The 26846-nt window shown below is 37.0% G+C and overlaps 1 protein-coding gene across 2 annotated transcripts in view; it reads left to right on the top strand.

Moving 5' to 3' along the window:
• Positions 1-26846, top strand: part of LOC140734775 (ELKS/Rab6-interacting/CAST family member 1-like) — a 766434-nt gene that overhangs the window by 711958 nt on the left and 27630 nt on the right. For both annotated transcript variants that reach the window (XM_073059261.1, XM_073059262.1), the window contains one exon: positions 383-574. In XM_073059261.1, the coding sequence (XP_072915362.1) occupies positions 383-574 (192 nt within the window). The remainder of the gene's footprint in view (positions 1-382; positions 575-26846) is intronic.

A 26846-nucleotide genomic window follows, 5' to 3' on the forward strand; every position in this document is an offset into this window, starting at 1 on the left:
TGTCAGGAGTCAAAGACCACAGAAAGGAGATCCATATACTTAAGATAATTGCTTTTATTTTAAAGTGAAAGTGATTTTCTTATCATGCTCCCTTGACTTTATTGCCTTGTTTGTTGGGAGGCACTGTTACTATTGCAATGTGTTTCATGCTCTTTGTTTGTGTGATTTGGGTGTCAGTCACTCATTATTTTGTGTTCATTTTTATTTCTCTTTCTCTAGCTGCATTACAGATTAACTCCCTTCAGTCCCAATGCTTATCCTGGTGATCAACTTTGTGGTGGCAGTGGCTTCCAGCTTTGCTTGTTCTAGTGGCAATGGCCATAATAGCAATGACAGAGTACCTCTATTTCAATAGATTGTTGCCTGTGTTTCCCTCCAACAGATCGTCCAGTCACTGTTAGAACTGAACCAAAATCGCAGTAAACTGAAGCTGTACATAGGACACCTCATGGCTTTGTGTCAGGACCGCGACTCACATATTCTTCAAGGATTGACACCACCAGCAGCATATGGTGGTATTGATAACAATAGGGCAATGTGGGAGGAAGCACTGCAGAAGATGAGCTCAGAGCAGGTAAGTGAAAGGAATGTATAGCAATTGGTCAAACAGGATTTTCTTTCTTATGTACTGAAGACAGCTCATTGAAGTTTTGCCACATATCTGTTGTATATTGTCAGTTATGTTCCCACAGCTGTCAAAATAGGCTATTGATTCAGATACTTTTTGAATTAATAAGTCTATAAGTTCACAATATAATGTTAATATATTTTTGCTGTAGAAATTGTTTATACATTTATCATTCCAAAGTTATAGCTCTAATTCATATTGTGAATGATCCAGACGACAATAAAAATCTGTAGTGTAGTTTTTCTTTGTACCAATGCTGCCACTGTTGCCATTATCACAACAGTTATTAAGATATTTTTCAGTTTCTACGGCTTAGAAGTCTTTATACAAGGGAAAAGAGATGGGGAATAGAAGGTGTGAATCTATTTGAGGTGTATTTTTTTGGTTACCTGAGAACACCATGATGTTTTGCATCAGAGATCCTGAAGAAAACTGGAAATAATCTTCATTTAACTGGAACTAGTTGTCAGTTGTCATAGAAAGGTGAATAGAATCATGAGATGAGAAAATAAAATGAGATCACTGACAATGGAGTTCTATTAGTTGAAAACAGGATTTCTTGACTTTGCTATTCTATACTGATGTGTATCAATTAAAGGCATAATCCATTTGGGTACTTACTACAGTTCAAATATTTTAATTCAACTCAACAAATTCACAGAGGGAAGTAGGACTGCTCTGTGCAGGCATTTGAAAGGATGCCAAAGAGAGAACTTTCTGCTTTATTTCTACAAATTGGAAAGTTTTGCTATGGCAATAAAAGATTTCATTATATTTGCAAACAAATCTTAATCTTTGTTAACATACCCGACAAAGTATGTGCTAACAAGGTGATGTTATTTTATGTTGTCATCCGGCAATTTGCAAGATGTCTTCACTGGTGATGTTTTGATGTTCTACAGGATCATTTATTAAAATGGTCAGACAAATTTGTGAAGATGGAATTGAGTGTAAAAACAGTGAGGTGTTGAACATACAAGTAGTATGTATAGCATAAATTTTTAAATTTTATGTTGAGTTAAGTATAACAGAGCTCTTCATGCAATCCTGAATTCTGCATTGTTCATCAGAAAGGGATTAAAATGAAAGAATAGCTTAATTATAATGAAATCAAAATTGACTATGATGCAGTAGTTTATATTTACCAAAGTGAGAGTCATTGCTGATGCAATGGTGCTCTTACAATTTCAGATAGCCAGTGCCAACACACCCAAGTCCAGTATTACACAACTAAAAGAATAAAGTTTTCTCTGCCTTTCCCCAATGTCTTACTTTAGCCAAACCTCAGAAAGACCCTGAATTTACCGTAATGCCAGTATTAAGATTTTTAACAAGTTTTCACATCACCCATTCTGTAGCCTTAATTAAGATGCCAAAATAATGTAAAATGGAGGCTATTGCAGAGAACTAATGCAATTAACAGAGTAAACTTTTATTCCATCAGTCTAGACTATGTTGAAATCAGAACCTAAAGGTGTAAAATTAGATTTTACCCACTCAAACAAACATTTAATATCTCTAATAGCTTACGTCTTATTTGCACTCTATTGCAAAATTTCAGGTTCCTCCTCTGCCAATATTTTGAAACTACAGCCTCATTAATAATACATTATGGCTGCAGTTTATTTACTTAAATTGTACTTAAAACAAGGAAATAAAAAGAATTAATGGGTCTTGAAATTCCTCACTTAGTTAATCTGTGTTGTCAGTACTTGCATTCAAGAGAAATCAAATACTTAGATGAAGAGCCCATGTTGAATTGTTACCAGACACCTTCTGGTGCCATTTCCTAAACTCTTCTGTGGAGCCTTTGGAAATTATGGATTTTAATAGAAGAGGAGCTAATAGATCTTCTATATTGTAGACAAAACATTGAAGAAAAAGCAACATAAAATGTGGTCAGGAACTGTTATTGTGTGCACCCTACAGCATTACTTATTGTAAATGGAAGGTGCTGGAAATGCACAACATAGTTATTATAATCTAGAAGCACCAAAACAAATTATGATATTTCAGATGTATAACCTTCATCAGAACTCACTGGAACCAACATTTAAAATGTATGTTGATCTTTAATCTACTTGTAGATGTCCTTAACAGCATAGTAAATGACATCACTGGTTTTTAAATGTCCTAGTAATGAAGCCAACCCACATATTCTTCACAAGATTTATCACAAACTTGTAAGTATTGCACACAGCACAACAAACATTAGCCAATAAGAAATTAGTTTTCACCACAGATGTTGGTAATCAGCTTCGTGAATTGTCTGCTGTCAATGCAAATTTCCATTTGTGAAAGAAGACAAATCTCGTTGGTAAGAATTCTAATGAAGTGACGTCAGCCAGAATCCTGTCAAAATTCATTTTTAATAGTTGCAACTCTGCAGAAGGTTTTGGTTATAAATCTTAAGTGTCATATCTTGCACTGGGATTTTCCAGGGATTTCAAATTACTTGGCGATACACGGAGCAGTGCTTGAAGTCATACTCATTTATCTTGGAATGTATTTCCAAACCTGTGTCAATTTGAGGGCAACAACAACATGTCAGAATGCGCAGATGTATTTTCAGTAGCATCTCCTGTATCAGTGGCAGATCATGGCACAGTGTAATTAATGGTGCAATTTAATATTCCCTTGGCTCCAGTGACATTATAAATGAAAACCACTACTGACTGTGTATTAATCATACACCGGACCAACAAACAGTACCAAGCACAATGCCAACAACTGAGAAGTAAAAATGTGTTTGTTAGTATTGTGACTCTAGCGTATTCTAGTTATAACTTAATTCTGAATTAAGTGAATTTTGAAGAAACTGTGACTCTAGTAGCCCATCTATCAAACTGTGGACTTGCACCAGTTTTTGTGTCAGTGAATGTTCTGCTATGTGATAGGTATTCTAATGAACTTTAAATATCAAAAATATACCTTCCCAGTCTTTAACCTTTAATGAAATTTCCTAGTATTGCTGGGAAAATCCCTGGCTAGAAGGACAAGTTGCTTCTTGATTTCATCTCTGTTTAAGCCCATCCACTATGTGGTGCGGGAAATGACTTCAGCTGGTTGACTTTTATTATACTGGATACATATTCTGACATTAAATTTACTTTGAAACGATTCTGTCCCATGAGAATCATTGGATCATTCGAATTGCGAGTGGGAAATCACCACTGATAACAAATCAGTCTTTCACCATCCGTAGATCTACCATTTGTGTGAGCACCGCTCTTAGATTTGCATAGAAATGAGGGTTCTAATTGGACAGAGAAAGTGAAATGAGTTGAGTATGATATTTTTTGAATTTTTTGTCACTGGGAATAATTATGTAATGTTTAATATTTTAATGGTAACTATACCTCTCATCAGCAGCTGCTAACTGAAACTAAGAGCTCTATTTTTGGTGCCTTTCACCAAACTGGGTCAAAGTCCTGGAACGCCCTACATCTTCGTCACTTTTTGAGAGGACCCACTGTCACTTCAGGTACAAAGGGTGGGCAGTGAAAGCTGCCTTGCTAGTTTCACCCATGTCTTGAGAAATCTCACGTCAATATTTCTCTTGCATCTCAACAGTGGAATGTGTGCAGCTAAGTATGAGTTAGAGTTGATCAGTTCAGTCGATGTATGTGGTTATTTGGGCCATTCAAGTGCTATAACAGTCAGAGGCAATCTTTTGCAATCTGGATGGATGAGACATAGGAATGAGAATGATATCATGTTGGATTTGTTTTATTTACTGTTTCTTATGGCCATCATACACTGAGAACTGCAGCGGGTTCACAGACTATCTCATCTTCTTTATAATTGCAAGAAAATAAAGGAGATGGTCTGAGAAAAACTATGAGGGTAATGGATTGAAATCTAAATAAAACCCAAAGAGATTATCTGTAATGTTCTGACGGAGACAGATGCACATGCTTACCCATATCAGTGCAAGTGCAGAGGGTTAAGTAAGATGTAAAACCTCCAGAGTAATAGGTAATTGACATTGTCAGCTGCCTGGCATGGAACACATGGGAATCATTAATACAAGTGCACAGAAGGAGAAGCTATTTGGCTGCAGAAGGTTAAGTTTAACAGGAAGCGACCATCCACTAACATTTTTACAGGGCACTTGGCCCTTGTAAATGTCTTAGATTTATAAGAAAAGGTTTCACATTTAAAAAAATATTGAAAAAGTCATCTATCAGTCAAAGAAAATAATTTTCTGTAATGAAACAATTCAGGATACTATTTATTTGTCCATTGGTTCCAAATGAAAAGTGTTCATTTTTAATTATTTAGAATTCAAAACTTAAATTAATGTGCAGATAATGACAAATATATCAAAAGTATAAAATGCTTATAATCAAAAGAAAATAATAAAACAGTATTATGAGGTGTTCATTCTTTTATAGAATAAGATTTTTAAAGTTTTTTATATTCTCTGAGACAGCTTTCATTTGACCATTCTTCCATAGTGAGCCAAACATTTGCAGACTTTACCACAGATTTGTAATCAACAAGTATAACTTTCCTACGTTATTTGGAAACCAGAATAACAGTGGATACCAGAAATGAGAAATAAACTTATAGTTAGACTTTCTATAAATGCAGAGATGGATTAACCAAAGCTTGGTTTAGAAAATGTCTGCAAACTTGATAAATGTGATGTATTCTAATGACAGTATTTGCTGGTCAAGTTTAGCGGTGTGTGTGTCCTTGCCTGCCTGCATCTGTTTATTTGTCTATTTTAAAAGCAGTTCCTTAGAGAAGTCAGCTTGTTCCAAGAAATATAAACTGTGGCCTTTGGAAGGATAGCCTGTAATAAAATGCCAAAAACACAAATTGTTATCTTTATTTTTGGAGAGGAAGTTTTGAGTAGGATTCAAATGAATATCATTCTAAGATGTTCATAGATTTCTTAAATAAACAGAAGACATTTTAGGATAGACCACACAGTCTGTTAGCCATAATGTATCATTCTATAATGAAATTTTAATTTTTTAACAAGTTATTAGAGCCACACCAAGTAGCAGAGTATATAAATGAGATTGTTATACAGAGTTTTGAGTTAAAAGATCGCTAACTAAATAAATAAATTCATAGAATTGGCTGGTATTCCTGAGAACAATGAAAAACTAGACAATAACTTTGAGGCAATGAAATCATTTCAAGGGGAACACTAGACAATAACAGATTAGAAACAGGCTAATGGATGTTTATCTTTATAAAGAGTGATTAAAATACACAGGCAAGAATTTTGTCCCTCTCCTCCCCCCACCTTTGAAATCTACTCCTCACCTTTTTTTTTACAGTCCTGCCAAAGAACGTCTTGACCGAAACGTCGACTGTACTCTTTTCTATAGATGCTGCCTGGCCTGCTGAGTTCCTCCGGCATTTTGTGTGTGTTGCAGGCAAGAAAAGACCCTTCAACATTAAATCAAACTTCAAATTATAGAGACATCGAATTTTACAAATCCAATCTGGTTTTACAATTTTACAAAAAATGAATTTTACAAATCTGGTGGCTCACCCCACCAGATCCCTACAACTGAAATAAAAGCTATCTATCCAACACAATTACAATTTCAAATCTTTTAGGTTATGGCATTTTAAATTAAATCCAAATCCTCTACCATCCTTTCAGGCAATTAGTTGCAGACCTCCGGCAATCTGTAGAAGAACTTCCATTTACTCATTTACTTTCATAAATCTCTGGTCTCTAGGTGCTGTTTCTTTTGTTGTGCGGTATGATCTTTAATTTTATATTATTTTTATATTTTTAAAATGATTTTTTATATTCATCAATTTATTTTTATATTCATCAATTAAATCTGCCCTCTATCATCTCTTTTCCAGTGAAAAGAACTTCAGCATATCCATACTTTTCTTGGAGTTAGGATACTCTTTACACATCTTTGTAAATCTTGTTTGTACTCCCTTCTACAATGCATCCTTCCTGTAATGTGCTGACCAGCAATTGTATGTCAGTTTATAAGAAAGGATAAGTGTAGGACACATGGCTACTCAAAGTCAAAGTTAATCTTCCTCAACTCTTCTCTCCCACCTGATTTCTGTATTCCAAGATTCCTCTGGGTGCCAGAGGTCTCAATATATTGCACAAGTGAGCATATATTGCTGTATGTCAAGAATTCCAACAATTCAGAAGCTACTGAATAAAGAAATTCCTCATTACAGTACCTTATTATATTCAACTCTAGTGAAAATATCTCACTTGCTCTTCCTTATAGAAGACCTTACACTATTTCTTCTTCAGAATACATTTCATTCTGCTGTAATGATTTTTCTACAGTTGTAGGTGCTAAGCTTGTTAATATTACGTTATTATTTTCTCACACTAAATTTAACTTATTCCATACTTCAAAATCCATCCTCCTAAATTGGACTGTGAATATTGTCCATATTTTGTAAAGGTGGAGGATCGATATAAATTCACACAATGTAGTATGGCCAAATCTTGCACTAGCCATGCAAATTACATTTCAGTTTCTACAAGGACCTTGTCTGTCCCTAATCATGCTCCTACTTTTCACATACTTTTGAAAAAAAATCCCTTATTTAGACTTGTCAATATGTTTTCATGTTTTCTCACTGCTTTTCCAATTTCCTTCTTACCTTGACCTCTGCACTCTGTATACCTCAAGTCTTTCTGTACTATATTTAGATCATGATTTCTGATACAAGCTTCCCTTTTGTTGGATGATCTGCCTGTGTATGCCCTTTGACATTCAGGCATTCTAGATTTGCAAATCCTGTCCTTTAATTTTTAGGGAACCTATTTGCTCTGAACCTTCACTATCATCTTTTTGAATGCCTGTCAGTGCTCTAGCATTAATTTATCTTCAGACAGATGTTTCCGATTTACTTGTGCTAAATTATATCACAGCTTAGCAAAGCTTCCCTTCCTCCAATTCAGAACGTTACCCCGATCTATCTTTAGACCTCTCTGTGACTATGCTAAATTTAGCTAAATATAATTACCATCACCAAAGTGCTGTCCCACAGTTACCTCTTCCATTGCTGAGTTTCAGTTTCCATAGCAGGTTCAGAACTACCCCCTTGTTGAACATATTACATGCTGGCTATGACAGTCGTGATAAATGCATTTCACGAATTCAGTGCCAACCAAGCCTTTTTAAACCGATTCCGTACCAGTTCATAATTTTGGTAGTTTATGTACTTTTAAGAAGCGTGTCTATGTATGCCCTCTGTGGGGTCTCAAATATCCTGTCAGATTGTGATGCCTGATTTATACTCGAATCAGTTCACCCTACGGGATCTTTCTATCATATGATCTTCCCTTCAGAGATTTAACGGTCCTTTTAAACAATGTTTTGAACCACCCAACCACTGACATTTCCATTTTAATTCCCCCATGTTAGTTGAAAGCTCTGTACACGCAAGGATGATCTGCAGTTCCTGTCCTTTAAACCATATTTCAATGATAGCTACGGTATCAAATTTCCTAAAATGCATCTATGCCAGCACCTTGTCTACCTTATTCATCATATTTCTTGCATTCATGTATATTCTATTAAATGTAGCCAAACTCCAGTGTTGTCTATTTTCTTGTCTTTGTTTCCTCTGCTTTACAACTACCTGTCATTTCTGGTCTTGTATCTCTGCCTTCTAAATGTACAATGTGTTTTTCTTTCCCTTGCCAGGCTAGTTTTAACTCTTCCCAAGAACACAAGGAGAAATCCTCATCATTCTGTTGATTCTTGCAATCCATTTGGTTTTAAAAGTCCCAGTTGCCCCAAAGATGTTTCAATATTCTAGCCCTTCAGAGGACTTGTTCCTGCATCATCTCTGTAGCCATCTTTAGCCTCCTATTTCTATAGTCACTATTTAAGGCAGATGACAAGCAATGGCAATGTCAAGCTTTGACACCTATGTATGGATTTCCTTTCTCCCTACTTCTCTCAAATCTTTCTGTAGGATCTCACTCCTACAGCATTTCTACTGATTTTGGAAAACAACTGCATGGCCATATAAATGCACATTTTCTTATGAACCTTCACTCAGCAGATGTGGTGTTGATTCATCTGGCTAGGATGTGGGGAGGCAAAAGTCACAGCCTCAAAATAAAGGGTTGATCCTTCAGAACTGAAGAGGAGAAATGTCTTAATCAGTGGGCAGTGGATTTCTGGAATTCTATTTCTAAGGGAGTGGTGGAGACAAAGTCAAGAGTATATTCAAGCTTTGACATCTGTGTATGGATTTCCCTTTTCCCTAGTTCTCTCAAACCTTTCTGTAGGATCTCAGTCCTGTGGCATTTCTACTGATTTTTGGACTACTGCTGTATGGCCATATAAATGAACATTTTCTTATGGATCTTTACACAGCAGGAAGTGGCATTGATGTTTCATCTAGCAAGGATGTATGGAGGCAAAGGTCACAGCCTCAAAATGAAGAGTTGGACCTTCAAAACTGAAGAGCAGAAATTCCTTTATCAGTGGGCGATGGATTTCTGAATTCTATTCCCAAGGCAATGGTGGAGACCAAGTCAAGAGTATATTCAAGACAGAAATAATAGATTTTTGCATCTTAAGAGCATCGAGGGATGTGGGATTGGTGCAGGAAAGTAGGACTGAGCTAAAAGCTCACCCATGATTTTGAATGGCAGAGAAAACATAAAAGGCCAAATGCCCTGCTTCAGGTTCTCTTCCTTGTGTTAGTATATTTTTATGCTCAAAATGGTTTTGAGCTGCTCAATGATAATTTCACTATGATACATGGAGAAGATACATCCTGAAACTTGGTCTTGTCCTCGTATAGGAGCAAGATAAATCGGTTGTGTGATATTGGAACAACAACCTTGTCCTCAACATCAGTAAGGCCAAGGAATTGATTGTGGACTTCAGGAAGGGGAAGTCAAGAGAACACACCAGTCCTCACCAAGGGATTTGCAGTGAAAAGGCTGAACAGTTGAAAGTTCTTGAGTGTCAACATATCTGAAGATCTATCCTGGGTCCAACATATTGATGCAATTACAAAGAAGGCACAGCAGTGGCTTTAATTCATTAGGAGTTTGAGGAGACTTGGTATGTCAGCAGACTCTTGGAAATTTCTATAAGCGTACAGTAGAGAGCATTCTAACTGGTTGTATCACTATCTAATATGGAGGAGCTCTGCACAGGATAGAGAAAAGCTGGAGAAAGTTGTAAACTCAGCCAGCTCCATCATGGGTACCAGCCTCCGGTATGGAAGACGCCTTCAAAAGTCGATGCTTCAAGAAGGTAGCATCCATCATATGTGTGTGTGTGTGTGTATGTGTTTATAAACATTTATATATCTTGTAATTGAAAGTTTTATAAATGAATATATTCAGTATACACAGGATCACTAACATGATTTCAGAAGTCCAATGGGAAGTGTAAATACTTGCTGCTGAAATCTAATTTTGAAGATAGTGGATCTGGAAAAGAAAAGTCGGATTGTTTCAGTGTATTTGCAGTATGTAACCCAGGCTGGCATCACTCATTGTCTGTCTCTGACTCTCATTGAGAAAGTGGTGGCAAACTGCAGTTTGCAGTTCAAACCACTGCAGTTATTCTTATGAATGTTCTCCCACAATATTTTTTGGGTAGAAAATTCCAGAACTTAGACAATGAAGAGAAAGAGGTTTGCTGGTTGTAAATAAGGTGTCAGTCAAGCATGCTGCTTTATCAAGTTCAAGTTCAAGCTTGTAGTCATATGACTGTGCATATATACAACCAAATGAAACGTTCCTTCAGACCATGGAGTACCCACAATACATATATCACACGCAGCACATAAAACAAAATATTAATACAAATAAGTTCATAAAATATAATTCAAAATGCATATAGTGCAGCACAAGTAAACAGTAAGCATTAAACAGTAAACAGCTTGCTGTCCTAGTGTTAAGACCTTGGTGGTGGCAGGGTATTCATTAGTCTCTCAGCCCTGGGGAGAAGCTGTTAACCAGTCTGGCACTCCTAGTCCTGACATTCCTATACCTTCTTCCTAATGGTAGTGGGTCAAAGAAATTGTGGAATGGGTGGTAGAGTCCTCAACAATGCTTCGGTTCTTTTGTATACAACACTCCCAGTAAATATCTCAAATAGTGGGGAGGGAGACTCCAGTGGTCCTTTCAGCAGTTTTTACTATCCTTTAGTATAACGCCTTGCAGCATCCGTATCACACAATGATGCAGCCAGATAGGATACTCTCGATGATGTTCCCGAAGAAAGTTGTGGGTGGGGAGCCTTACATGCCTCAATTGCCTCCGAAAGTGTAGACACTGCTGTGCCTTCCTGACTAAAGAGGTGGTGTTGTGGGTCCAGGTTAGATCGTTTGTTATGTGCACACCAAGGAACGTTGAGCTCTTCACACTCTCCACAGCAGAGCTATTGATGTGCAATGGAGAGTGATCAACCTGCCTTCCTAAAGTCCACAGTCATCTCTTTTGTCTTGTCCACGCACATCAATGGTGTAAGTGCTGTCACCATTTGACAAGCCTCTCTACTTCCTCTCTGTATGCTGACTCACCATTACTGCTGATGAGACCAGCCACTGTTGTATCATCAGCGAACTTGATGCAGTTTGAGCTGGATCTGACAGTGCAGTCATGAGTCAGCAACATGAACACTAGAGGGCTGAGTACACACCCCTGGGGGCACCAGTGCTCAGAATGGTGGAGCTTGAGGTGTTGCTGCCAACTCAGACTGATTGGGGTCTTTCCGTCAAGAAGTCCAAAATCCAGCCCAGTATTGGGAGTTGAGTCCCAATAAGGATAGTTTATCCACCTCTGAGGGATGACCATGATAACGCCATTCTGAAGTTGATAAACAACATTTTCCCATGTATGAGGCATTGTTTTCTAGATGGGACAGGACAGAGTGGAAAGTGGCATCATCGGTGGCCATTTTGAGTGGTAGTTGAACTGGAAAGAGTCCAATGTAGCTGGAAGGTAAGATGTTATGTGATCCATTACAAGCCGTTCAGATTATTCATGATTATTGAGGTATGTGCCACTTGGCAGTAATCATTTAGATCTGTTACCACCACTCTCTTGGGCACTGGAATGATGATGGCTGCCTTGAAGCCTACAGGAACAGTGCACTGTTGCAAAGAGGTATTAAAGATATCCATTAAGACCTCCGTTAGTTCGGCGCACAATCCGTCAGCATCTGACCAGGTATGCAGATTTGCGTGGATTTTCCCTCCTCAATGCTTTCATGTTTCCTGAGTATTGTTGAAGATTAACACATCCAGGCAAGTGGTGGGTATTCTGTCATGCTTTTGACTTATTTCTTGGAGCCGGTGGAAAGGATTTGAAGTGTCAATCTGCATAACTTGTCACAAAACACGCATCTTTTGACCTGCTCCCCAGCCATAGTATTTATATGATAGTGCAATTAAAATTCTGGCCAGTGGTAACCCCAGAAAATTAATGGTGGTGCAAATGCCATTGAATATGAAGAACAAGTTTGGAGATTGTCATTGACTGGCTATTGTGTGGGAGGAATAATACATTCCATTATCAGCCAATGCCTGGCGTTGCAGCCATAAGAAATGCAATACCTACTATTTTATCACCTCTTTTCCTACTCTCTGGTGTCCCAGTCTTTAAAGTTAAACTAAATGTTATTTATCCTTTCAATTTAGTTTGCTGTATTTGGTACTCATGATGTGATCTCCTCTATAATGAATGGTTTAGAATGTTTTAAAACATTTCCATTCAGCATGACCCTAATTCTTTCAGTTGCTTCAAATGTTAATTCTCTCTCCTACTCTTTCACTCTCCTTAACGCCTGCAGTATGTTGTTTTATGGAACTCAATGTAAGCTTAAGGAACTATATGCCATCTTCTGACTATACTTTTTGTAGCCATCTGTCCTGAATGTTGAGTTTACCAATCCCAGATAATCAACATTTCCAGCTTTTTATGTTTCAGATTTACAACATTCACATTTTTAATTTTAGGAATCTGTTTATTCTTCTTCCTCTTGTTTTCCTTTTTTTCCAAACAGACCTTCTATTCCTTTACTTACCCTATCACCGCCATTTTTTTGAGCAATCATTCCCCTGTAATTTAATCTCTCTCTTCTCTGTCAGAGATCCTTCCCATGTTCTCTCCTCCCCACTTTGACCAATTTACTTTGCATCTTTGATCCACATACACTGTCTGGTCTGCTGATTTTTTTTCATGGTGTCCTGTTTTTGTTTCAAATTTTCACAACCCACAGTATTATATCTAGAGGTAGAATTTCCCAGGATGCATTGGCAGCATTTTAGCAGAGCAGCCAAATTCTTTTCTTTCCCTTCAACCTTTCGCTATCTGTCGAATATTATTCGATCTAGAGAAACTTTCAAAACCTCCATTCAGTTGAATTTTTGTTGAGCAGTTTTGAGACCAGCAAGTTCACTGTGTGAGAGAAAATAAACCAGATAAAACTATCATTTACACAATTGTTCCTGCATTAATGTTTATTTATGAATACATCGATAAATTATTTTTCCAAGGAAAATTTTTGCTTTTGCACAGAACAGTATTTTGTTTGTCTTTGGTGTTATTTGATGAGAATAATTTTGAATAGGTTTTCAGCTAAACTTATAAATGAAAAATACTAACTTCATTTTTTAACTACATTAAGTGTCAGGTTGAGAGAAACAGTGTCCCATTGTCTACAGTTAATCATGATGTGAGAATTGTTTATACAGCTGTTATAAGTGAATGAAATGCTAATTATTAGCTGTTGAGTGGAAAATGCCACCAACTGTTTAAGGGGCTTTATGTGTATTATTTGGTAATATATAACATTTTGTTGTTTGATTTTTTTTATCTAAAAATTCCCAGACCCCAATTTGTCTATTAAATAATGTTTTGAGTTAATTTTTTGATAATTGTGAGTGAAAAGAAGATTACTTAGTTGCAAAAGATTTTTGATTGCTGACCTGGTTCCCTCTGGCACTATTGATGTAAATTTGCTCATTGAGTTTTGCAGTTCTTAATTGGTGTTTTGTCATAATGTTGTTATAGTAAGATTTTATTTGTATGGTTCCTTTAATTACTCTTTCAGAGAGACTGAGTTCCAGAATTCAATATGCATTTATTTATGATACATATTTGTCTAACAAAACCCACATTCCTCCAGTACTTAATTCTAAGTATTTGCATTGACGAATTAGAAATCTAGAAATTAGTTCTCCCAGACTTAAACATCTCTCAATAAGTTGAAATTTATATACTGTGCCTCACTTCACAAACTCAAGGTTCCCCTTTCACAGGAGAACTCTCCCATTCACTGCCTCCTACCCCACGGGGTTTTGAATCCCAGCCTTGCCTCTGTTGCAGAACTGCAGGACCTCATTCCTTACTGCCAAATACTTCCAGAAGGGTTGAACTTTCAAAAGGTGAGGAAGGAAATTTAATGACAATGCTCCCAGGAACTAGTGCAAGCTCCAGCACTGATGCTGAAATATATATAAATGCATAGGGGCATTTTATAAATATATATGCATTTATATACATATAGATATATATAAATGCATATGGCACATATCTTGGTATCAGCTCAGTGATAGATGATGTAATGGGTACACATACAGTATAAGAAATTTAATTCAGGAGAAGAGGAATCTGGGAGTATTGCATTTAAATATGTGAAGGTGACAGACAGAGAAAGAGGATAAAAGGGCACCTGACATTAAATGCCTGAGCAATAATCATCAAAATTATGATCAACTTCTCTGGAACTTGCCCACAAATGGAGTATTGCTCTCTGAAATTTGAGAGAGATAATAAAATAGTAGATGAAGATAAAAATTGACCAGGCTATATCACAAGAAGCTAAAACTGTTCTCCTCGGAGTGCAAACAGCTGAGGCAAGATGTATCAGAGGTATTAGGAAAAGCATCAATAGAATAAAGGATATGGGCAAAGTAGTTAGTGGGAAATTGGTTGGATGGTCCAGAATCAGATGTTAACATGATTGGAAAAAGAACCAAATGTGATATAAGGTAAAAGCTTTTTTAAATTTAGAGTGAGTAGTTCATGGATCAGAGAACACAGGGAGGATATGAGGGTTGTTTTTGCCCAGAGAAGGTTAAGATCCAAAATCACTATTTATAAAGTTGGTGGAAACAGTCATTCACAACTTTCTGAGATAGATAGATGATGGAAAACAATTTACCAGCTATGTAAAATGAAAATAGGTGAGCAAATTGTGCTACGAGAATCCAGCATGGAATTGATAGGGCATTGGCCTCCTTCAGTAATACAATGATTCTATGTTTCAAATGGTCTAAAAAAAGATTGTATAAATTTCATGGCATCATCTTGACAAGAAGGGGCTGAAAAGGTTTTTCTGCCTTGAATATGCAGCTTTGTTGTGATCCTCCTGTTTCATTAATAGTCAACAATGTTAAAAGGACTGGACTTGGAAATCACTAGGAGGAAACCTCATTAATTGAGGAAGCAAATATGCAAGGGCGACAGTGTTGTGATAATCATATTTATAGATTTTTCCCTTCAACACATGTAAATAGCAAGGGCACAGCTGATCATTGATATCACCCATTCAGCAATATAGGTTCGTCATCACAACCTTAACAATTTCTCCATCAGCCTGGTGATTGTGCCAATATCAAGACCTGAAGATGAAATCAGTAAGACATAGTATATCCATTCTCATATGGTTCTAATCTGCGTGAAAAATCAGTAAACCTAAGTAAACATTCTTCTTTAATGCAGTAAATTTCCCTTTAATTAATGTACCTGGGAAGGCAAGATAAATACTCCCAGACTATAAATTCCAAGTCTCTTTCCTTCAGAGAGGAAACTGAATGATTTTTTTCGGTGAGGTTGGAAATGATAGTTCAAAGTAAATTTATTATCAAAGTATATATATGCCACCATGTACAACCCTGAAATTCGTTTCCTTGCGGCATACACAGTAAATCCAAGAAACGTAACAGAATCAGTGAAAGTCTGCACCCAGTAGGATGGACAAACAACCAATGCACAAAAGACAAGTTGAGCAAATACAAAAGACCAAAAGAAATCATCATAATAAATAAATAAACAATAAATATCAAGAAAATGTGATGAAGAGACCTTGAAAGCGAGCCTGTGGGTTGTGAGAACAGTTCAGTGACGGAGCAAGTGAAGTTATCCCCCACTGGCTTAAAACCTGATGGCTGAGGGGTAATAACTGCTCCTAAACCTAGTGGTGTCGGTCCTGAGGCACTTGTACCTTCCTGATACCAGCAGCAAGCAGATATCATGCCCTAGATGGTGGGGGTTCTTAATAATGGATGCTGCTTTCCTATGACAGCAGTCTGTGTAGGTGTGCTTAAAAGGCAGAGGGTTTTTACTCGTAATGAACTGAGCCGTATCCACTACTTTTAGTAGGATTTTCTGTTCAAGGTCATTGGTGTTTCCATACCAGGCCATGGTGCAACTAGTCAATATGCTCTCCACCACACATTTATAGAAGTTTGACAGAGTTTTAGATGTCATGCCAAATCTTTGCAAACTTCTAAGGGAGTAGAGGTGCTGCCATTCTTTCTTAGTAATTACACATAGTAATTTCTTATGTGCTGGGCCCGGGACACCGAGGAATTTAAAGTTACTGACCCTCTCCACCTCTGATCCCCCGCTGAGGACTGACTCATGGAACTCTAGTTTCCTCCTTCTGAAGTCAATAATCAGCTCATTGGTCTTGCTGACATTGAGTGAGAGGTTGTTGCTATGGCACCATTCAGTCAGATCTTCCATCTCCTTCCTGATTTGCTGATTTGTCACCACCTTGGATTCGGCCAATGACAGTGGTGTCTTCAGCAAACTTAAATATGGCATTGGAGCTGCTATCTTTGGAAACAATAAAATAGAAATAAATACCAATAGAAACAACGAAGTATGATTTAGCTGTGTGTCCACTCATTCATTTTAAGATGTGTGAACCCCTGCTATATTTGAATAGAAGAAACTTTAGGTACTGATGATTGGGAGAATTTGACCATTTATATTTCTCCTAATTTGGTACACTATGATTTCATTCTTGTATCCAATCATTATCCACACCAGTATGCTCAGTTTAATATAATGTTTATCAATAAGCTTCCTGCAGAGAAATTCCTTAAACATCTTTTCCAAAGCAGTTATGCAAAAATCATGATCACATTAGGAAAATCAGATGGTTACTTGTTGCTGTACTATGTTAGTAATGTAAGTACGAATACCAACTCCAAGAGGTAACAGAGTTTTCCCTTTTCTAGTCTTCTCTTTTATCCCTCTTCTTAATATATCAGTTATTTCTGACTTTGTTAGTTCTTAGGTGTATTAAAAAGGCAAATCTGCAAAACTATTTTGGTAGTCAGCAACCTAACAAGCAGAGAATGCCAATTTAGGACATTCCTAAGAAATGAAGGTGACTTTTTAGGCTATCAGAAGAAAAAAAGACAAAAGTGTAAAAATAATCAAATCAGAAGTGAATAATTGGGGAATATAAATAGAAAAGCTTTATGGGGCAGAGAATCAGATTCAAAGAGGTGATCCAGGACTCTGAGAATGATATTCATCTTCTAGGCTGTAAAACTCAATGATGGTATAGAATTGATTTATTCCAAACTCTATGCTGTTCATTTCTGTCTCTGACAAGCCAAAGAGAGGGAAGTGTGAAAAAAACACACATAATCAATTGCAATTAAAAGCCCAGTGTTTCTGTATATTTTATTACTATTTTTGTTGCCAATGTTAGCAATTATCATTGAAATTTAGAATTTACAATCTGGGAATGTTTATCTTGCCTTCCCAGGTAATTGAAGGGAAGTTTACTGCATTAAATAAGAATGTTTATTTAGGTTTACTGATTTTCATACAGATTAGAACCATAAGGTAATGGATACACTAATGTCATGCTGATTTCTTCAGATCTTGATATTGGCACAGTCAAATAGGGAAAATAGATTTGTTGTGCTGTTCTAAGGTCACCACATTAATGGAGAAGTTGTTAAGACAGTGATGACAATTATTGCTCAATGGATGATATCAGTAATCAGTTGTGCCCTGCTGTCTTCAACAGTGTTAGATGGGAAATCTATATAAATCTAATCATCATGAGCACTGCCACCCTTGCATATTTGCTTCCACAGATACTAGGGCGTCCTCCCAGTAACATTGGTCCAGCCCTTTTAATATGGCTGAAGTGTGAAAGAGACAGAAGGGTCAGAACAACGTTTGACATTCAAGGTGGAAAATCTTTCCTAGCCTGCCCTGACTTGTCAAGGTGACAGTATAATTTTAGATCATGTCAATGACTTTAAAAAAGCAAGGTGAGCCTTAATGCAGCACAGCACTGTTTTCATAATCACAGTAGATCATTAAATAAGAGTTCTGGGAGAGCCAAATTTTAACGTTTGAAAACATCCCTTATGTTACTTGCTAAATCCATAATGTATTGTTGCAATCTGCACCTACATGGAGTAGAAGTCCTTTCTACTGAGGAAGATCCAACCATAAACTGTCATTGATCTCGCTGTGAGTACTAGCAGACTGTCCTTCCCTGGAAAGTGCTACGGCCGAGCCTACTTACTTGTGCAGACATGCTGAGTAACATCCAATGCACGTAGAAGAAAGGAAAACTTATTTATATACATTCAGGTGACTCCAAAGCATAAAAACAGGAACAGTCAGGATGGGAAACAGTTTCTTCCCTCAGGCCATTAGGCTTCTGAACTCCATTTGAAGAGTCACTGGTTAACCTGTTCCTTACCTTACAATATTTAATTTATGCCCTTCAGTTTGTTATTTATACATGATTCATCTGTAGGTTTTATTCTTAACTCCATGAGTTATCTGGTGTTATGTGTAGTACTGTGATTTACACCCTGGTTCGGAGAAATGTTGTCTCAGTTCTCTATCATCATCAACATCATGTGCCATGCCTAATCTGAGCTTTGACTGCCATGGCCCACACACTCCTGTTTTGGGTCAAGTGGATCAATTCATTGGTATTCATTTCCAGTTATCTGGCTGCTGTCTCCATCATCATTTGTCTTTGCCTTCCTCTTGCTTTCTTCCCTTCAATCTTTTCCATAATTACCGTGCATTCTAACTCCTTTTTTCTAATCACATGTCCAATGGTTACATTGCGTTTTCATGATCTCATACATTATTCTCTTTTTGTGCTTGCTCTGTTCATGACATCCTCATTAGATAATTGTTTCGTCCATGATATTCTTTGCATCCTCCACAAAAAACACATCTCTGCTGCTTCAATTCATTTCCTCATGTTACTAGATATTGTCCAACATTCTGAGCCATATAACATAACTGGATAAATGTAACATTTCAGTACTCTCAGGTGGGTTGTCATGCCTAGTTTAGTGTTGGTCAATACACTCTTCATTCTCGTAAAGGTGTCTTTTGCCATCCCTATTCTTCTTTTGATGTCCATGTCGCACCTGCCATCTGATGCCACCCAGCTTCCTAAGTAGCAAAAGTTCTGTACTTGTTTTCTGTCTTCCCTGTTTATTTGCAGCCTGCAGATAGGATTCTCCTTTTTGGACATCACCATGCATTCTGTCTTTTTGCAATTGATCGATAGACCCATTTTTGCACTTTCTTCAACAACTATATCAATTAAGTTTTGTAATTCTTCCTCCGTACTTGCAATTAACAGTGTCATCAGCATATCTAAAATTATTGATGTTTTCACCGCCAACTTTGATTCCCAACATTTCTTATTTTTTGTAATATTATTTCACTGTACTCATTAAACAAATCAGGGGGAAAACACACCCTTGTCTAACGCCTCTCTTGATTTTTGTAAACTGACTGACTTCTCCATCTATTCTTACAGCAGCAGTTTGTTCCCAGTCCAGATTTCTGATTAGGCGGAGGTCTTTTGAATCTAGATCTAGAGTTTCCTGTAATATTTCAAATAACTTATTGTGCTTCACTTTATCAAATGCTTTTGTGTAGTCGATAAAACAAACAAATCTTTTTGCACTTGAATAGCTCATTCTGATAGTATCCTTAACATCAATATTGTGTTTCTTGTCCCTTTGTCTTTCACAAAACCACATTGTTCTTTACCTGTTTCAGCTTGTACCTTACTTTTAGCTCTTGTCATCAAAATTCTTAGAAGTATCTTAGTGATATGACTTATGGTCCAAAATAAATCACATTCTATCGCTCCAGGTTTCTTAGGAAGAGTGATAAATACTGATTTTTTCATCTCTTCTGGTATTATTCCAGTCTCATAAATGTCATTGAATAAATCAGTAAGTTTTTGAATTCCATAATCTTCAAGGGCAATAATTTGTTATTACTAATTCATCAGGAGCTGCTGCCTTTCCTTTCTTCATCTTATTTATTGCATTACGAACTTCAGATTTTAAAATACTTGGACCTTCAATGTTCTTCTTAATTTCTGGCTTTTCGCCTCGATCGTCTTCAAACAATTCCTGAATATACTCTATCCATCTGTTCATAATCTCATCTTTTTCCATGATAATGGTACCGTCCTTTGCTTTCAAACATCCACCTGAAGCACAGAGGAGCTTTTTACCAGTGATATTCTTGATGTGTTGAAGTAACCTTTTTGGATCAGTAATAGGGGTTCTTTCTAGTTGCTCACATTCCTGGTTTACCTATTCTTCTTTGGCTTTTTGACTTAAGCTTTTAATTTTTTTATCTAAGGACTTATATTCTATAAGATTTGCTTTCTTCAGTCTCCTTCCTTCCATTAGATTTTTGATTTCATCTGATTTCTTCTTTGGCTTTTTGACATAAGCTTTTAATTTTTTTATCTAAGGACTTTTATTCTATAGGATTTGCTTTCTTCAGTCTCCTTTCTTCCATTAGATTTTTGATTTCATCTGATTTATTCTTTGTGCTTTTTTCTTTTTTAGGAGTCACTGACTTTGCTGATTCTACCAAGGCATCCTTCAGAGAGTTAAACTTCACCTCTACATGATTGCTATCATCTTCAACAGATTCTATTTCTAGACTTTGAAAGCTATTCCTTACTTCAATTGCAAATTTGTGATTTAAGTTTTCTTCTTTAATTAATTGCGAGTAGTCAAGGGATTGTTCAGGTCTTTGCTTCTTTAGTTTTTTAAGTTCTATTTTTACTTGACATATTACTGAGTTGTGGTCACTATTACAGTCTGCACCTGGATATGTTTTGCATTGAGTCACTGAGTTTCTAAATCTTTGCTTTATAGTAATAAAGTCAATTTGATTTCTGGTGTTATCACCTGGACATTTCCAAGTCCACAAGCGTCTTGGATGGTTTTTCTTTTTCTTTTTCTTTTTTTTTACAATATTTTTATTCAGAAGAAAAAACAAGATTTACAGAGTGCAACACATAGATACATCTCAACATAACTTGTGTGCATTCATATATTGTAATAAAATTGATCAAAATGTTATAGCATAACACATAAAGGTATACCACTCTGTAATCAAAAATTTAAAGATAGGTCATACATCATAAAAGAAATTTTTTATATAAAAAAAGTCAACCAACTACCAAAGAAAAAAGCTGATGGATGATAATGGATAATTAGAAAAAAAAGCATATTTGCTTAAGAAGAGAAGATAAAAATATACATAAAAGTCTGTGCACTGTTAAAAGATGGTTTTTAAAGTAGGTATTCATAATGACCTGATTATTCATCTTGCACCATTCTACCCATTTCTCGCCTCTTTCATTTCTTTCCCTTAGTCCAAATTTTTCTGTGGTATTTCCACCAGCACCTTGTCCTAATTTAGCATTAAGATCTCCCATGACAATAACAATATCTTGAGATTTGCATTAATTCATTGCTTGTTCAAGCTCTTCATAGAATTTATCTATATCCTCATTTGTTCCATCTGTTATTGGTGCATATACCTGTATAATTGCTAAATCAAATGGTTGTCCTCTGAATCTAACAAAGAGCACTCTTTCTGATATTGCCCAAAGTCCTAAAACACTTTTTGCCAAGTTTTCATACATAAGAATTCCTACTCCATTAGTATGGGATGTTCCACAAGTATAAATTAGTCTTTTATTTCTATTCTGACATGTTCCAGCACCTGTCCAACAAACTTCACTAACTCCCATGATGCTAATCTTTAGCCTTTCTATTTCATTTATCACATTGTCCAATATTCCTGCTTGATATAGGGTTCTTACATTTCAAGTAGCAATAATTTGTCCTGGGTATGACTCTAAACTGCAACCAGTGATGAGGCTCTGACTGGGGACTTTCAGAGCTTTGGGGAAAGTGGAACTACCTCTTCGTCATTCATTGCTCCCAGGGCTGCTCTGACCCAGAACAGTAGCACCTGCAAGGGTTCCTGCTCAGGATACGAGCGAAGGCCAACGTCAGATCCAGCAGGTTCGGTAACTGAACTTATGACGGAGAAGGCGGATGAGCTACGACCTCAAATGACAATGGCTATAGTATAGGCATAGGAACATTTGGGAAGAGAAATGGCGATTTCTTCAGTTCCCCCAACGGAAGGCAAACAACCATTGCTAGATACTAGGTTTCCTAGAATCTATTTGCTAAGAGAACCATGGTCAAACTCACAAAATGTATCACACAACAACAGCGTCAAGAGGATCTTCAAGACAGTTCTGAAGATGCTTCACTCGGTAGGGTTGATTCTGGGCAGCAGGGGATCCCCGACTGTCATCAAGCTACTGCTTATAAAATTCAAAATTCATTTCTCTATATACATGATTATATATGTTAATACATGTATATAGTTAAATAACAATAAACTTGACTTGACAAGCTAAGGTCATCCAGAATTCATATTAGAACCAAAAGTGCATCTTTTCCAATGTAGTCAATACTGTAATACAGAACTGAAGCCAATTCGTGCACCATCGCTAACTCCCACAAGAAGAAACATGATAGTGAGCAAATTTATCTATTTTGGATTTTTGATTGAAAGATAAATACCAGTTGGCACATCTGGTCATCACATATGTTTTTCTTTCAAACTATCCTTAAAATCTATTATCTCTTCATGAGCAGCTGTGCTGAGCTTCAATTTAACCTCTTGGTTGGAGGGCTGAACCCATTAAAGCACTGCACTGAATTACTATTAGTCTAGATATTTGTGCTAAAGGCTTTGGTGTGGGACTTGAAGCCACATCCTGCTGAGTCAAAGATGACATTGCTATCAACTGGGCCTCAGCTGACACAAGGAAGTTTTGCTGTACAGTTTAATTTTGTTCCCTATAATGACCTTACCTCTGAGATAGTTTTGGGTTTATTGTCTTACACTGACCTATGCCTCTCTTTCAGTCATCCTTTTACCCCACCCTATTTCTGGAATGTAGTTGACCAAAGGAATAGTGCAGGGCTGATTTTGCAATTACTTCGGTTGCTGCAATCTGACAAAGAATATCTATATGAAATGCCACCTTTCTCACCTGCCTTTACCACCTGACTCATGGTTTGATCATGTCTGATCAAGCTGACTCACAGCTGATCCAAGGACAGCACTTCAATGTATAAAACCATTTCCTGTTCCTTCCTAGTTCAAAGATGCCTGATGCAGTCACTGCATTTAAAATAGTCTTGCTCTGAGCAGATAGGGCTACCCTGATTATCAGTCTTAATTTAACATTGTCAGTACTGCATGTTGATCACTTTACACATTGCCTTTCCTTTTTTTAAAGGCAAGGAAACATCTTTAATTTGACAATCAGTTATTGCTGAATGTATGATAGGACAGAAATAATACAATTTCATATACTTGGTCATTACAAAATACTGATGCAAACTATAAAATTTCTAACCAAACTTGTATGAACTTAACATAATTTATTTGTAGCAAAAAATACTTAAATAGAAATTAGACTGAATTTGGAAGTTTTATGAAGTTGTGTTTTGAGTTACTGTCTTGTTATCATTAGCCCAGCTCACAGTCTGGAGGAGGGAGACGCAGAGGAGATATTACTAGCCTTGGGTGAATAAGGGTACACAGTTTAATAATAAAAGTTCCCCAAACATGTTCCTTCCCACACCATCTTCTCATCTTGCATGCATTTTGTTTTTGTTTGATTTTGCTTAAAGCCGTTCAACAGCTGCAGTGATCAGCAACAAGTATAAATATTTATTCAAGTGAAATTCCAGAGGTACATTACTGAAATTTTATTTATTTCGTGTATATTAAACTATTTAATAGTTTGTATACTTCTAGTGCAAATAATTATCCATTTATTATTGTTGTTACCAACCAGAACTGTAGATGAAATCTATTGATATCTATGGAAACAAAATGCAAGTTAGATATCTGCATTTAGTTGCACTTAATATTCTCCATTGTGTTAGAGAATATGTTCAATGCTCCTTTCCTCCTGTGTATTAACTCATTACCAGTGATGGGCTTTAACTTGCCATACCTGGATGTGAATTTGAGATTATAACTACAAAAAATCATGTACAGTCCCTTGCCAAGTTAAGAATGCCCAGCATAAGAACAACCCCTACATAAGACAAGGTCCCACATGGATGTTGGTCCAGAAGGTTCATTCACTTGGCATTCAAGATGAGGTAGTAAATTGGATTAGACATTGGCTTTGTGAGAGAAGCCAGAGAGTGGTAGTAGGTGGTTGCCTCTCTGATTGGAAGCCTGTGACTAGTGGAGTGCCGGAGGGACTGTTGTTTGTTGTTTGTCATCTATATCAATGATCTGGATGATAATGTGGTGTTATGGATGACACCAAAACTGGGATGTAATGAACAGCAATCAGAGTTTGCAGCAGGATCTAGACCAGCTGGAAAAGTAGGCTAAGAAATAGCAGATGGAATTTAATGCAGACAAGTGCAAGCTGTTTGCCTTCGGTAGGACCAACCAGGGTAGATCTCACACAGTGAACAGTAGGGCACTGAAGAGTGCAAAAGAAAAAAGGGATCTAGGAATACAGGTCCATAATTCATTGAAAGTGGCGGCAGAGGTAGATGGGGTCATAAAGAAAGCTTTTGGCACATTGGCCTTTACAAATTGAAGTATCGTGTACAGGAAATGGGATGTTATGTTGAAGTTGTGTAAGAAGTTGATGAGGCCTAATTTGGAGTATTGTCTGCAGTTTTGGTCACCTACCAATAAGAAAGATATAAATAAGGTTGAAAAAGTACAGAGAAGATTTCCAAGGATGTGGCCAGGACTGGAAGTCCTGAGATATAAGGAAAGGTTGAATAGGTTAGAACTTTATTCCTTGGAACATAGAAGAATAAGGGGAGATTTGATGGAGGTATACAGATTTATGAGGGGTATAGATAAGGTGGATTTTTTCCACTGAGCTTTGGTAAGACTACAACTAGAGTTCATGGGTTAAAAGTGAAAGGTGATAAGTTTTAAGGGGAACATGAGGGGAAACGTCTTCTCTCAGAGGGTCATGAGAGTGTGGAATGAGCTGCTGGCACAAGTAGTGTATGCAAAGTCAATTTCAATATTTAAGAGAAGTTTGGATAAGTACATGGATGGCAAGGGTATAGAGGGCTATGGTCTGGGTGCAGGTCAGTTGGAGTAGGCAGTTTAAATGTTTCGGCATGGACTACATGGGCTGAAGGACCTGTTTCTGTGCTGTACCTTTCTATGACTCTAAGAATGAGCTCTCATAATATTAAATTCAGTAGCCCAGCATAAGTGACTAGTGGTGTGCCTCAGGGATCTGTACTGGGTCCAATGTTGTTTGTCATATACATTAATGATCTGGATGATGGGGTGGTAAATTGGATTAGTAAGTATGCAGATGATACTAAGATAGGTGGCGTTGTGGATAATGAAGTAGGTCTTCAAAGCTTGCAGAGAGATTTAGGCCAGTTAGAAGAGTGGCTGAAAGATGGCAGGTGGAGTTTAATGTTGATAAGTATGAGGTGCTACATTTTGGTAGGACTAATCAAAATAGGACATACATGGTAAATGGTAGGGCATTAAAGAATGCAGTAGAACAGAGTGACCTAGGAATAATGGTGCATAGTTCCCTGAAGGTGGAATCTCATGTGGATAGGATGGTGAAGAAAGCTTTTGGTATGCTGGCCTTTACAAATCAGAGCATTGAGTATAGGAGTTGGGATGTAATGTTAAAACTGTACAAGGCAGTGGTGAGGCCAAATTTGGAGTATTGTGTACAGTTCTTGTCACCAAATTATAGGAAAGATGTCAACAAAATAGAGAGAGTACAGAGGAGATTTACTAGAATGTTACCTGGGTTTCAGCACCTAAGTTACAGAGAAAGGTTAAACAAGTTAGGTCTTTATTCTTTGGAGCGTAGAAGGTTGAGAGCAGACTTGATAGAGGTATTTAAAATTATGAGGGGGATAGATAGAGTTGATGTTGATAGGCTTTTTCCATTGAGAGTAGGGGAGATTCAAACAAGAGAACATGAGTTGAGAGTTAAGGGGCAAAAGTTTAGGGGTAACAAGAGGGGGAACTTCTTTACTCAGAGATTGGAAGCTGTGTGGAACGAGCTTCCAGTAAAAGTGGTAGAGGCAGGTTGGATATTGTCATTTAATAAAAAATTGGATTGGTATATGGACAGGAAGGAATGGAGGGTTATGAGCTGAGTGCAGGTCGGTAGGACTAGGTGAGAGTAAGCGTTTGGCACGGACTAGAAGGGCCAAGATGGCCTGTTTCAGTGCTGTCTTTGTTATATGGTTATATGGTTAGAAGGAGATAAGTTTGTTCCTGGTAGAATAAGTTTCTTCCACTTTTACTAATTGTTCTTTCTTATCAATTTTATGTATATTGTTGCTATTAATTACAACACTGTGGATGTATTGTTACCATGTGATTATTGTGTATGTTCTGACTTTTGTTTCAAAACGGAATCAGAATCAGGCTTATTATCACCGGCATGTGAAGTGAAATTTGTTAACTTAGCAGCAGCAGTTCAATGCAATACATAATCTAGCAGAGAGAGAAAAAATAATAAATAAAATAAAACATAATAAATAAACAAGTAAATCAATTATGTTTATTGAATAGATTTTTTTTTATGTGCAAAAACAGAAATACTGTATATTAAAAAGTGAGGTAGTGTCCAAAGCTTCATTGTCCATTTAGGAATCAGATGGCAGAGGGGAAGAAGCTGTTCCTGAATTGCTGAGTATGTGCCTTCAGGCTTCTGTATCTCCTACCTGATGGTAACAGTGAGAAAAGGGCATGCCCTGGGTACTGGAGGTCCTTAATAATGGACGCTGCCTTTCTATGACACCGCTCCCTAAA

This window comes from Hemitrygon akajei, chromosome 10, assembly GCF_048418815.1.
Source record: "Hemitrygon akajei chromosome 10, sHemAka1.3, whole genome shotgun sequence".
Lineage (NCBI taxonomy): Eukaryota > Metazoa > Chordata > Chondrichthyes > Myliobatiformes > Dasyatidae > Hemitrygon > Hemitrygon akajei.